The sequence below is a fragment of the Myotis myotis genome, unplaced genomic scaffold (genome assembly GCF_014108235.1).
Source record: "Myotis myotis isolate mMyoMyo1 unplaced genomic scaffold, mMyoMyo1.p scaffold_m19_p_16, whole genome shotgun sequence".
NCBI classification, from domain to species: domain Eukaryota; kingdom Metazoa; phylum Chordata; class Mammalia; order Chiroptera; family Vespertilionidae; genus Myotis; species Myotis myotis.
In genome coordinates, this window is record NW_023416320.1 from 13735809 (window position 1) to 13749280 (window position 13472).

General features: G+C 35.6%; 1 protein-coding gene across 17 annotated transcripts in view; it reads left to right on the forward strand.

The window, feature by feature from the left end:
* Nucleotides 1–13472, forward strand: part of RIMS2 (regulating synaptic membrane exocytosis 2) — a 342905-nt gene that overhangs the window by 62071 nt on the left and 267362 nt on the right. For 6 of the 17 annotated variants that reach the window (XM_036338001.1, XM_036338008.1, XM_036338010.1 and 3 more), the window contains one exon: nucleotides 5327–5338. The exons of the other annotated variants lie outside the window; for them this stretch is intronic. In XM_036338001.1, coding sequence (XP_036193894.1) covers nucleotides 5327–5338 — 12 coding nt within the window. The remainder of the gene's footprint in view (nucleotides 1–5326; nucleotides 5339–13472) is intronic. 17 annotated transcript variants of the gene reach the window in all.

Consider the following 13472-nt stretch of genomic DNA (forward strand, 5'->3'; position numbering starts at 1 on the left):
AATTCGGTCACACTATTTTAATGAAGTAGAATAATGGGAATGCCAATATTTTATGGCTTACAATGTAATTATAAAGCTATTTAAAAATTAGTTTAGTAACCTTTCAAGAATCAAGATAAAATAATCTGTTGTTGTAATTTGGAGACTCTTAGATGTGGAGCCATCCTTAAAAATGAATTAATTCTTTTTAGTGTATTTAGGATACAAAGAAATAAAGTATGAGACCTATAGAAATTCCAGTACAAGATTTTATGACATATTGCTTCCATTTATTTCCTTCTAAGATGAAACCCCCTTAATAAGAGCTATATATTTAGTCAGATTTAAAAATGATGACTTTATAAAGGAGAAATTACTTTGTAATCATAAAATGATGATTCTAGTAGGAAATTCATTATAATAACTTACAGTGAGGATTATTTTAAGCTTCAGTGTGTGGCAAATTAAGTTTTTGTTTCCTTTACTTTTTGGTGCAAAAATATGTTACCATCTACTTAATGGTTAATCTAATTTTGAAATATAAAGAACATACAATTTTCAGAATTGTATTGTTTAATTTATAAATGTAACACGAGATTTTCTATCATGAATTATCAGACTTGAAGCAGAATGAATCATAACTGCATAATGATTATAAAAGTGCTGCTTAAGTGAGTCCTTTAAAATTATTGGTATATGTGTTTTTAGTACACCAGGTGGGAAGAATGGGATGATAATAATGACATGCTCCTCTGTAAATGAGTCCTTCAGTATCATTTATATGAGTGGTTTTAATGACTAATATTTAAATTGTGCATTGAGAGATAAAATAATGATTAGAGTAGTTTTTTTTTTTAAAATATTGTAGGCAGTTCCTTTCCTTTTTTAAAATTTCAAGTCACTGTTTACCCCAAATCTGTAGGTAGTGCAACATGCAGTCATTCCCCCTGCATCAAAGGCAAGCATATCGTATGAATTTTCTTTTAGAAATTCTTTTCTCAGAGAATTGCTACATCCTGGTATATTGGGAAAAAAATGGGGCAGTCTTCAGAAGAGGGTGGCATTCGTTGAGGAAATTAGGAGAAGCAGGTTTAGTTTCTGCCATGGTATTGTGTGTCTTTTGTTTGATGTGTCACGTCATGTCTTAGTGGCTTCTGTGTTAAAATCTGTAAAATGAAGGCATTAATCTAACTAATTTCTATGTGTTCTTTTTTGAGTTTAACATTTTATGATTTTAAAATTAATACTTGTTTACTCATGAATTCTTGAAGTCTCTGAAAAGTACATTTATATAGCCAAGTAGTGTACCACTTAAACAATTTTTAAGAAGAAATTGAGAAGCTTCATTAAGTCTCTGATGTTACTACGTCTAGCATATTGTGTGTTAAGTTTTGGTTTTTAACTGTTCCCACATTTATATAACATGGGAGTGTTGAGGACACCACTGTTTTAGGAAACTATATTTATAGGAATTTGAGGAATAGGTAAAGTTAGGAAAATTCAGAATTATATCATTTACAGGGCTATTATTAAGTAAAAGGTTTCATCAGGTGGACCCTTAATTTTAAGCCTTTAAACTGAGTAAGCTAGAATGTGTGAGATTATTAGAAAATAGCTGTAGAATTTAAAAGGAAGAGAGAATTGTTTGCCCTCATTGATGTGCAGAATAATGTAGTAACTCTGAGCTCAACCCACAGAATCTTAGGAAACTTTATACCTCCTAATGAGTATTCGTGTTGTGGAAGGAGGCAAAATAATGGGTTAACCTGAGCATAAAGGGATACATTTTCACCTTGCAAGTTTGTACTGGAGCCACATCAGCGCAAGTTCGGAAGTGAGTCTAAGTTTGAATCCCATCTTCAGCATTTACTAGTTGTGTGACTTGTCCAAGGTGCTTAATCTCTGCCTCAGTTTCTGCCTCTGTAAATAGAAATAATAGCAGTACCTATCTCACAGCTTATTGGTGAAGATGAAATTAATTAATTTTATGTGAAACACTTAGATGTATACTTGGCACATAGCCAGCGCTACAGAAATGTTTGGCAATAATTTTTATGGCATTAGATTTCTTTTTACTTCCTGTATATGTCTGGTATCATGTAAGATGCTATCACATATATTTTCTTATTTAATTAATCACACTTGTATATTGGGTTAGTGTATTCCTTATTGCATACATAAGCTGCATCAGCCGTAATGAATATGTATGTAAATTGAAGCAATATTAATCTTTGAATTGAACATTTATTTTTTTTCACACAGAGACTAAATGTAATGTTGGAGGAAATATCCAGATGATTCAGGTTGAAATTCACTTTTAAAGAAAGTACCGTTAAAATTCAAATGACCCATATGTTTAAAATAAAACTATTCCTCCACACTAGGTTATTATTTGTATTTCCATGAGATTTTAATCAGTCTTTGTCTTAAGGCCCTTGGTACTATTTTATATTTATACATTACCTTTCATTTTCAAGCAACCCAATTCCACTTTGGTTATTAGTAAGTTTAATACCACTTTTGCAAATACAGTGAAACTTCTGACAATTGTATTACTAAAAACTGATTAGAAGATGTAGCCATCCTTTTGTTTTGAATTCCTTTTCTTCTGAAGGTTTGCCAGTTCAAGGAACAGGGTCATCATCCTCATTCTTCCCTTTTCCTTTCATAATTTCCTTGAGAGATTTTGTTTACTCTTATGGCTTCAAATACTACATATGGGCTGATAATTTACAGATACTGTTTTACTAGCCGGATTATTTTTGAGCCTCCAGATCAACCTATATAGCTGCCTACCGAAAATCTCTGCTAACAGACACCTCAGTTTCATTCTCCCCAAATCATTGTCCTCTCCTTCTCCCAGTTCCCTAAGCCAGATTCTGGAAGTACTTCTCCACTTCTCCTCAGTCAACGCTTAAGGAGCCTTACTTCTCAGTATCTTCTGATCACTTCTCTCCATTCCTCTTGGTCTTACCATATAGTTCATACCACTCTGATATTTGTCTGTTACCCCAAATATTGTAACAATTCCTAGTTGTTCTCTCTGCTTCCAGACTCGTCTCCTTCCAATTAGTTTGCACATTGTAGCATGGTGAACAGTCAGTAAATGGTAGCTAATCAGCCTTATTTACAAATCATATTGTAGGTTTTATGCTTATTTTTCTATTGAAAGATGATAAAGGTTGTGATGGCAGTATTATTTCATGTATATATTATAGTTAAGTTTTTCACGTATATGTTATAGCTAAAATTAAACTAGTTTTAATCTGTTAAAAGGAATTAACTATTAGCAAATTTATTAGTTATAACTTCAGTTTAAAAAAAATTCTGCCATGTGAGTTATTTTTATCCAAGTGGTATGCTTCTGAGATTTTGTCAGGTATAAATATATAGTTAATAAAGATTTTAGTTCCAACATATCATTTATAATCTAGTTATTCCAGCTATATATTCCAAACATGCCAGTGTTCTTTGTGCTTTTGTGCTTTTTGCATATGCCATATTCTTTGCATAAAATGTTCTCCCTCACTGGTCTTGGTAACAGTCTCTTCATTCTTCTTTTTATTTTCTATTTAAACATTTACTTTCTTACGTACTTATTTATTTATTTAATTTAGAGGGAGGGAAGAACGGAGGGAGAGACTTGCTGTTCCACTCATTCATTGGTTGCTTCTTGTAAGTGTCCTCACTTGAGATCGAACCCACAGGCTTGGTGCATCTGGACGACACTTTAGCCAATGAAGCTACCCGGCCAGGGCCTCATTAAAGCCCTGCTTATATCTTAAAAACTTTCTCTTCATCCTTTCCCCAAGTTCTGGTATGTCCTCTTTTATTTGGGTTTCTAGAATGCTTTGTTATTTCCTCGCTTTCCGAATATCTCTTTGTTCTGCAATGATTATTTCTAATTGCATTTAGTTCCTTGAGGGCAGAAACCATCCTACTCATTTTTTACACCTGAGATTTCTAATGTAGAGCCTGATCCACATACAATGGACGCTCTGAAAATGATTTTTGTTGGACTACATTGTTGTCAATAGATTGATGTCCTTGACTGTGTGTAATAGTTAGTCTATGATCTTTAGGTCCAGCATTTGTAACAAAGCATCCAATCATGTAAAGAATGCAGCCCTAGCTCTTCTATGCCAGTGTCCTATAGAAGACATAGAGATGTATGCCCGACATTGTGTTGAGGGTTTTCATGCTATTTTATTTAATTCTCATAAGCCCTATAAAGGTTTGCATATAAGGAAGTATAGGCTTAGAGAGCTTAAGGAAATTGCACAAGATATACAGCTAGGAGTGTTGTTTAAAAGGCGGAACTTTAAGATAGGTCTTTTTAATTGCAAAGTTTTTACTCTTAGTCACAAGTATTATACTGCCACCCATATTGTAGAGAAAGTGAACCTCAAAACACATGATTTTGACTTTTAACTCATATGTTTTTGTGATATATCAGGTCATTATTATTACATCATCACTTTTACTATAGTATTGTTATATTTAAACTAGAGGCTCAATGCACGAAATTCGAGCAAAAGGCTCGGCCCTCGCAGCCCTGGCTTCATCCGGAAGGCCGTTCCACTGTTTGGCCGTCTGGCTGTCTGGTCTGATTAGTATATTATGCTTTTATTATTATAGATAGAGGGAAATGCAATAATTGAGTTTAATTTTATTATGTCTAAAATGTTCTTTTGACCAAATCCTGTGTCTTATTTTATTTTCCACATTTATAATATTTATTTTCCTCATTTATAATTTTGGGAAACTATGACTCAAAATTACCAATTTTAATCAGTAACATATTATCTTTAGTGGCTTTATATATTTGTTCTTTTTGTTCTAAAGCTAGGAGACTCCTAAATTAATGGGACAGAGATGACTTTTAGAAACATTATGCATAGTTTGCACAAAAATACACTTTGTCTACTACTTTTGCTAATATGTGACGAAATTAAAGGTAAACAGTGATGTAGTTTTACATGGTTTTGTACATAAAGTCTTTTACCTTAACATGTTTTAGTTTCTCTTTGAGTTAATTGAATATTTATTTAGGATTTCATTTGTGGAAAGAGCATTCTCCTTTTTCAGATGTTTGGGTATTTAATTGCTTTTATAGAAATTATTCTCATTTATATGTCTTAATACATTCTAGTATATAGTGTGCTCTTAAGTTTTTTCTCTTAAAAAGTTTAGATTTTAGTAAACATTTAATTAGACTTTTTTAGAATTTTTATTTCACTAACAAACTTTAAAAAACTCTTATTTGTTTTAAGAATGGAATTAATTATTTCTTTTTGTTTTGTCTTTTCTGTCTTTTCTAACTTGCTTTCGTGGATATTCACACCAGGAGGACAAAGTGGTTAGAGTCTTTTTTCTGTCTAATATTATTTTTTTCTTACTGTTATTGCTAATTTTAATTTTATAGCTATATTTAATTTATATACTTTTAAGTTGTAGTGCATGATAATCACTATACAATAAGATATTTTAAGCATGCTATCTAATTTTACTGAAAAACAGTTCATTATGTTACAGATAAAAAGTGGATTATTTGATTCTTAAAGAGGCCTGCTTCTTTAGAATTTAGTATTTTAGAGATCTTATGCACTTTTCATTGTGTTAAGAATTCTTTTAATCTTATATTTTCCTAAAGTCATCATTGTACTGGTCAGTTTTTAAAAGAAGCTAGTATAAAAATTCAGTATTTGTAATAATGAATGAGTCACAATAACATTGAAGATGGATTTTTCTGAAGTATCTATATACAGTTGAGTATAAGCATTTAATATATTTTTCTTTTTCTTAATGTGTTATAGAAATTGGTAAGATGTCCAATATTATCTAATTATCTAATACTTAATATGATCCTCATATTAAGTATTAGATAATTATAATTTTAAAATACTTAGGTTTAGAGGATTCAACTCCAGCCTAGGTTTTAAAATTCTGCCCATATTTGTCCTTAGAGGTCTGATTTGGATTTGCTCTAGGGACTGGTGACTTCCTGCAAACACAGATAAAAATCTTTCTGTTCTGATTCTTAAAAAAAAAAAGTTCAGCTTTTTCTTCTTTACATTTTTATAGATTTCCTTGGTGTATATTATAGTATTTCATAATAAACGTGAGATATTGATTACAGCAGTGAGTAGGAGGGCTGCAGACGGTTCTGAGAAAAAAATTGCAGGGGTTATTCTTTTCTTTTTAAAAAAATTCTGACTCTTTCTGATGAATCAAACTAAACTTGAGGTCTAAAAGTTTTGCCAAATTCAAATTGGCGTAACACCCAAAGAGGACACCATTTAGCTGAGGTCTTCTGAACAGTGTGACTCCTTTTTTTTTTTTTTTAATCAATTGGAACATTTTTATTCTCCTCAGTCTTCAGTTACTAGGTTGAGGATAAGGTAGGTGGTGGCAAATATTGATGTGGTTTTAGAATGAAGTCGCTGAGCAAAAGATCTTCAGGATTGCTTGGTTAGTTTTGTTAGAATTCCTACAGGTGAAAAAAATCAATCAAAATTTTGAGGCAGTTTTGAAGGTTAATTGCTGTAGACATGTCCCAGACTGTGCATCCTCCTCAATCAAGGGCAGATGCTCTAGAGCAGGGGTGGGCAAACTTTTTGACTCGAGGGCCACAATGGGTTCTTAAACTGGACCGGAGGGCCGGAACAAAAGCATGGATGGAGTGTTTGTGTGAACTAATATAAATTCAAAGTAAACATCATTACATAAAAGGGTATGGTCTTTTTTTTTTTTTAGTTTTATTCATTTCAAACGGGCCGGATCCGGCTCGCGGGCCGTAGTTTGCCCACGGCTGCTCTAGAGCAGTGGTCGCCAACCTTTCGGACCTCATGGACCACCAGTGGTCTGCAGACCACCAGTTGGCGACCGCTGCTCTAGAGCACCTACCAACCTTCTGCTGGCCAACTTTACAAGCTAACTCTAAAGTAGTGCCATTCACGTAATTCAAAGCCTTTTTTTTTTTTCAGTCTACTTATATTTATTTCTCTTTTGTTTCTATAGCTACTTCTGTGTCTGTAGTTTTTATAATGAATTCTGACACCTATCCCAGATACTAGGTACTCAATAATATTTCAGCTATGATTTTCATTTACTGACAAGATTTTGTCATGTAACAGTCTATATTTTATACCAAGCATTGACGAACATGAAATAATGCTAATTTTATGTGGATTTGGAACGTTGTAAATAAAATTCCATAGGTCTTTTTATGACACTCTTTATGCAGTACTGTTCAATAGAACTTTCCATAGTGATGAAAATGTTTTATGTCTTGCCCTAGTCGGTTTGGCTCAGTGGATAGAGCATCAGCCTGTGGACTGAAGGGTCCCAGGTTCAATTCTGGTCAAGAGCACATGCCCAGGTTTTGGGCTTGATCCTGGGAGGGGGGGGCAGTGTGCAGGAGGCAGCAGATCATTGATTCTCTCTCATCATTGATGTTTCTATCTCTCTCTCCCCCTTCCTCTCTGAAATCAATAAAAATATATTTAAAAAGATGTTTTATATCTTCACCATCTAATACAGTAGGCTCCATCAGTCTCATGAATCTATTGAGCACTTGAAATGCGTCTAGTGTGGAGAGGAATCGAATTTTTAATTTTATTTAATTTTAATTAATTTTAATTTAAATAGCCCTCTGTGGCTATTGGCAAATGAAACCCCAAGCCTGGATAACAAACATTCTATCTATGACTATTCAACCCCTAAGGCAACACCCTGCACTCATATTAGCAGAATGATGTGCATACTAGGAGTGGAAATGAAACCTGTACAGAATGCAAGAAAGATACATCTGCCAATGTCATTGTCTTATATAGCCAGGGAGGATATGGCCCAGGGACATCTGTCCAAAGGGAAGAATCGGGGAATATGAATGACAACAACCAGAGGAGAGCCTCCTAAGTAGCTGAATCTGAGACTGACAGGATAGCCAAGGAAATGAAGCCATTGTTCATGTAGGGGTTACTGTGTGCCATGGACTGTTGCCCACTATATACTTCTCCTTCTTCCTGTTTCTGAATGAGAGTTTTTGTTGCAGTTCCCTCTTGTTTCTCCATATTGTGTTTTGGGTGTGTTAGGAACAGATAATTTGTCTTTCAGTGCATTGGATCACGAAGATACACACTCAACCATGATGGAAGGATTTGCTCTACCTCAGAGGTCCTGGATTCAGAGCTAGATTTTATAACTAGACTAGAAGCCTGGTGCACGAATTTGTGCACAGGTGGAGTCCCTTGGCCTGGCTGGCAATAGGAGGTTGGCCAGCCAGCGGGAGGTTGGCTGTGGGAGCGCACTGACCACCAGGGGGCAGCTCCTGCGTTGAGTGCTTGCCCCCCTGGTGGTCATTGCGCATCATAACGACCTGCCGGTTGGTGGTAACGGTTGCTTAGGCTTTCATATATATAGATGAGACTTTGGGATTATCTCCCTTTGGGAAGGGGTGACTGTGTTACATGTAAAATATATGTACAGAATGTTGAGTAGTTGAATGAGGAAACTGTTCTAGATCCTGCTGAATGGCTGTCTTAACAGACATTTTCTACTTCTCATAATTTCCAATAGAGGGACTTGAAAAATGTGAAATTTTTACCTTTCTTTGCAATTGGAAATGGCTTTGTGACAGAGTACTAGCTAATGAGAGATGGAGGAAATTCATAAGGGCTTCTTGGAAGTTATGATAAAAAAGAAAGATGTAGCTGGAACTACCTTTTTTTTAAAAAATAATTTTTTATTGATTTTTAGAGAGAGAGGAAGGGAGAGTGGGAGAGAGAAACATCTATGTGAGAGTGAAACCTTGATCGCCTACCTCCTGCATGTTACCCCACTGGGGATCGAGCCAGCAACCTGGGCATGTGCCCTGACCGGGAATTGAACTGGCAACCTTTCTGTGCATGGGACATTGCCCAGCCAACTGAGCCACACCGTCCAGGGCTGGAACTACCTTTTAATGCAAAAGTGTTGTCTTGCGCTTCAGAGGCCATTTGTGAAGATGAGGGAAAAGCCAGGAGTATTTGAGTCATTAGTCATGACATTGTTGAGCCACTGATCCAACACCATGCAATACCTTTCCCCAATGTGAAAAAAAATACCCAACCCAATCCGTTTCTGCCTCCAGTAGTCAGATTTTCCATTACTTATAGTCAAAAGCATGCTTAATGGAAACATTGGTGGATTTGCAGTGCGCGCCAGGGAAACCAGACAGACATCTAGAGTTGTTCTTTACAAATACAGACGTGGAGTAAAGGTGTGCATGTTGTTCATTTCTTTGATACTCAGCTGTATGTGATGTTTGAAGTATTAGGGTCAATTATCACATCTGCTCACATATTACACATAAATTAACTCCGGTTGCAAACAGTAGATTAATATGGGTATGTTGGACTTTTTAGGATGCGTGGAACAAATAAGTGAACTAAACTTCCATGCCAAATTATTTGCCATAGGTTAGAACATGTAGCTGGCTGTTTTTCTTTTAGTAAATACTGACTTACTCTGTCTGGTGAGAGCATAATGAAATAACAGTTTTGGGAACAAAATGATGCTCATTTCATTGTCTAGAGACAATATTATCTGTTTATAAAAAGACCACTTTAATGAGGATCTTAAATTATTCCTTTTTCTCTTTTTACAACAATTATTAGTTCTCTTACCCAGTATCTCTTGAGACAATAATAAATAAAAATTTCACTCATTGTTGGCAGGTTATTAACTTTATTGTAAAAAAAAATAATGTTACTAATGGTAATGTTGGTGAAGTAAAAGGTGTGGAAGGATGATGAATGTCCTGCAGTATTTCTCACGTTTTAGAAGCATAAAGGCGACCTGTTGGGTTGCAGCTGCAGCGATGATATTCAGAGCAAGGTGCTCTTTGTTTCCACTGCAGTCTGATGCTTTTCCTGATTTAAGCACATTATCCAGCTTCCATAATCCTGGCCTATGTTCCTGCCTATTGCTATTCTCATATAGTGTTGCAATTTAGCATATACTTAAAAGAGTTTTTTGTTGTAGTATCTTTGGTTGTTCCATTTCATCTAGGCAGTAGCTGCATTTTTTTAAATACTGTCTAAACAATACTAGAGTATTCGCTTTTGCATTTTTATTCAATCACATATTAACATGTATATGGCCTTAATAAAATTGTCCTAGAAACGGAATATAACAGCTCTGTCAGGGCCAACTCCTATCATAAAATCACAAGTTTAACTACTTCTACTGTTCTGTTTCTTTTATTGTAAGCCTAATTGAATGCAATAGACATCCTTTGATATTACTAAATTTTCCCTGCCCTCAACCCAACATGAGCAGGTGAAATAATAACAAAACATAAAGTGAGTTAATTACTTTAATATCTTTAATAACAGCATCATAAAACCAAAATTGAAGTGGGAAGATTTTAAATTTGTTACTTTGATTTAAGCTTCAATATTATTAAAACATTTTAAACTTGTTAAAGTCTCGCATATCAAATGAGCCTAGATAAAACTGGCTGCATCCGGCCAGGTGATGTTTCCTCTCTTAACATCCGTTTTCCAATTTTGGTCCAATCATTTGGTATTATGAGAAATTAGAAATTAAGACGAACTGGTTAGTTAGAGAGTGTCACAATCATGTCTTTATTATGGATTCCTCACTCCTCTGCGCATTCCAGAGGTTTTCTTTATCTGTGTCTCTGGGACTGGTTGTCACCAGTAACAAAATACAATATTTTCCTGAAGCCTCTGGCTCAGAGTCTATTTATTTATATAACAGACAAGGTCTTTAAATGCCATAATCATATACCTTAGGGTCTGTCCCTTTTTTAATGTTTTTTTTTTTTTTAATCAAATCTTTATTGTCGAAAGCGTTACCTCTGATCCCCTTTTCCTCCCACTGACGCCTTCTGTGAGGGATGTTCTGTTTTATCGGCTGGTGGAACAGATTAAGGTGTGCGTAGACGATAAAGGCGTGCTCCTGCCTGGAACCCTTCAGTGCTTTATTGCCACAGACTCCCTGGGTCCAGGTGATCTGAGAGCCACTCCGAGTGTAATTAACCTGGTAGCCGACCAAATTGGATCTCTAAGAATAGCGCTAGGTTAGCTCTAGCCAGGGCCAGAGTAACTGACCCGGGCTTTCAGTGAATAGGTAGTGGTTCCTCAGGGACGTGTGTCTGCGGGGCAGGATGTGCACGGGGAGCTGGCCTTTGTGTGGAATTTATTTTTGGGTTTATCATGAGAGAATTTGCTGAGCCGTACGCGTGCCTTTTTAAAAAGCCAGCACATTGTGCTTCTTGGGATGGGGGGTATGCTTATTGAGGTGTGGATGGTACCAAGTGAGGCTAATTTTATTTTATTTTATTTTTTGAAAATATATTTTATTGATTTTTTTACAGAGGAAGGGAGAGGGATAGAGAGTTAGAAACATCAATGAGAGAGAAACATTGATCAGCTGCCTCCTGCACACCCCCTACTGGGGATATGCCCACAACCAAGGTCCATGCCCTTGACCGGAATCGAGTCCGCAGGCCGACGATGCTCTATCCACTGAGCCAAACCGGTTAGGGCGAGGCTAATTTTAACTTAACAGCATCATATTAGAATGCATTGTGATGTTGAAAAATCAGAGACATTAATAATTAAAAGTTAGTGTTCACTAGGAACGCACTGAAAGTAGCCTATATAATTACCTTGGGTATTTCTTAGTAGTGGAATTGCTGGGTTATATAGTAATTGTATGTTTAAGTTTTTGAAGAACTGTCAAACTTTTCCACAGTGATTGTACCATGTTATATATCGATCATCAGTGTACAGGTGTTACAGTATCTCACATCCTTGCTAACACTTGTTATTTTCCTTAAAAAAAAAAAAATTACATCCATTCCGGTGGGTGTGAAGTTCTTTTGGGTTCAGTTGTTGTTACCACTGTCCAGCACAGCTGTGGCTGAAACCAGATGTAAGCCAAGGAGATTTGACACTGAGTACCAAAGTCATCTGCCACATGAGGCTTAAGACAGAGTTCATATGAAAAATTTTATGTCCCTTGGTTATAAAAGACCGAGGTTTGAATTCTGGCTACATTGCTTTACAGCTGAAGACCTTGTCTATGTGACTTAACCTCTGTCATCAGTTTCTTCCTTTATAAACGGAGAGGAATTTAGTGTGGATTAAATGAGATAATAAATACATAAGAATTAGAAGCATGCATGTAACAGGAGGAACTAAAAAATGCTATTTATTGTTGTTGTTAGTAGTAGTGGCAGCAGCAACATATTTATCACCTCTAAAACAGACAAAAAAAATGTGGGTCCCTCCGCCCCCGTAAAAGGACCTAGTATGATTCTAAAATCAATTAGGATACATCACTGGTTATTGAACCAGTTTGGAAACCTCTGAGATACGCTATATATATTTTACTTTCATTTAAATCTTTAAGCAATTTTAGTGTATATAAAACAAATTTAAAATAATTTATTTCCGCATTTTGAATTTTAAGTAAATATTTTTATCAGAAAAATATATTTTATAATAATTGAATTTGGAAAGTTCTTAAAGGTTACTTTTTTAGAGATAATTTTATGAAACTTACGGTGTTTGGATTGTAGAAATTTGCTAAGCAAGCAGATTTATATAATGATTATTCATTGTAATATTCTTACTTTTAATGGTTACTATATTAATTCACTCATTCCTTGGACACAACTTGGTCTTTTCTTGGCACTTGGAATATAGCAGTGAACTAAAATAGACATATTCTAATTAAGAGAAGCACATAACAAATGAGATAAATAAATAATAGAAGGTGTAAGTGTCCTGGGGAAAATTAAAATACTTAATTCTGAGTGGTGTTGCTATTTTAGTTTATATGGCCTTGAAAAGGGACAGTTGAACTACGACCTGAACCAGTTGAGGGAGTTCGCATTGCAGATATTTAGGGTCAAAGCCGTCCAGACTGAGGTAATAGTGGATACAGAGGTCCTGTGTTAGGAGCAGGCGGGACCTGTTGGAAGAAGAGCGAGGAAGTCAGTGTGGCTGGAGCAGGCCAAGTGGGTCAAGATAGTGAGAAACAAGGTTAGAGTAAGATTGCAGAGGACCTTTGGGGTCATTGTAAGGAATTTGGCTTTTATTCAGAGCAAAATGGGAAGTATTAAAGGTTCTGACCAAAAAAGTGACATGATGCGACTTATATTTTAAGACACTTCGAAAAGTTTATTGTCACTGCTTTGTTGCGATAGATGAATGAGGAGAATGAGAAGGGATGGAGCCTGGGAGACCCATTATGAGGTTGTTGCAATAGTGTAGGCAGGTGATGCTGGTGACTTAGACGAAGGTAGTTTGTGGTGGAGGCGGTGAGATGTCATCTCTGTGAATATATTTTTTAAAGTAGAACCAAAAAAAGAGAAATGTTCTGGTGGAATATATGTGGGATTATGGGAGAAAAAGATTATTCCATGGTTTTTGGCCGGAGGCACACTGGGAAGTTGGAGTGTTGTCCTTAGCTGC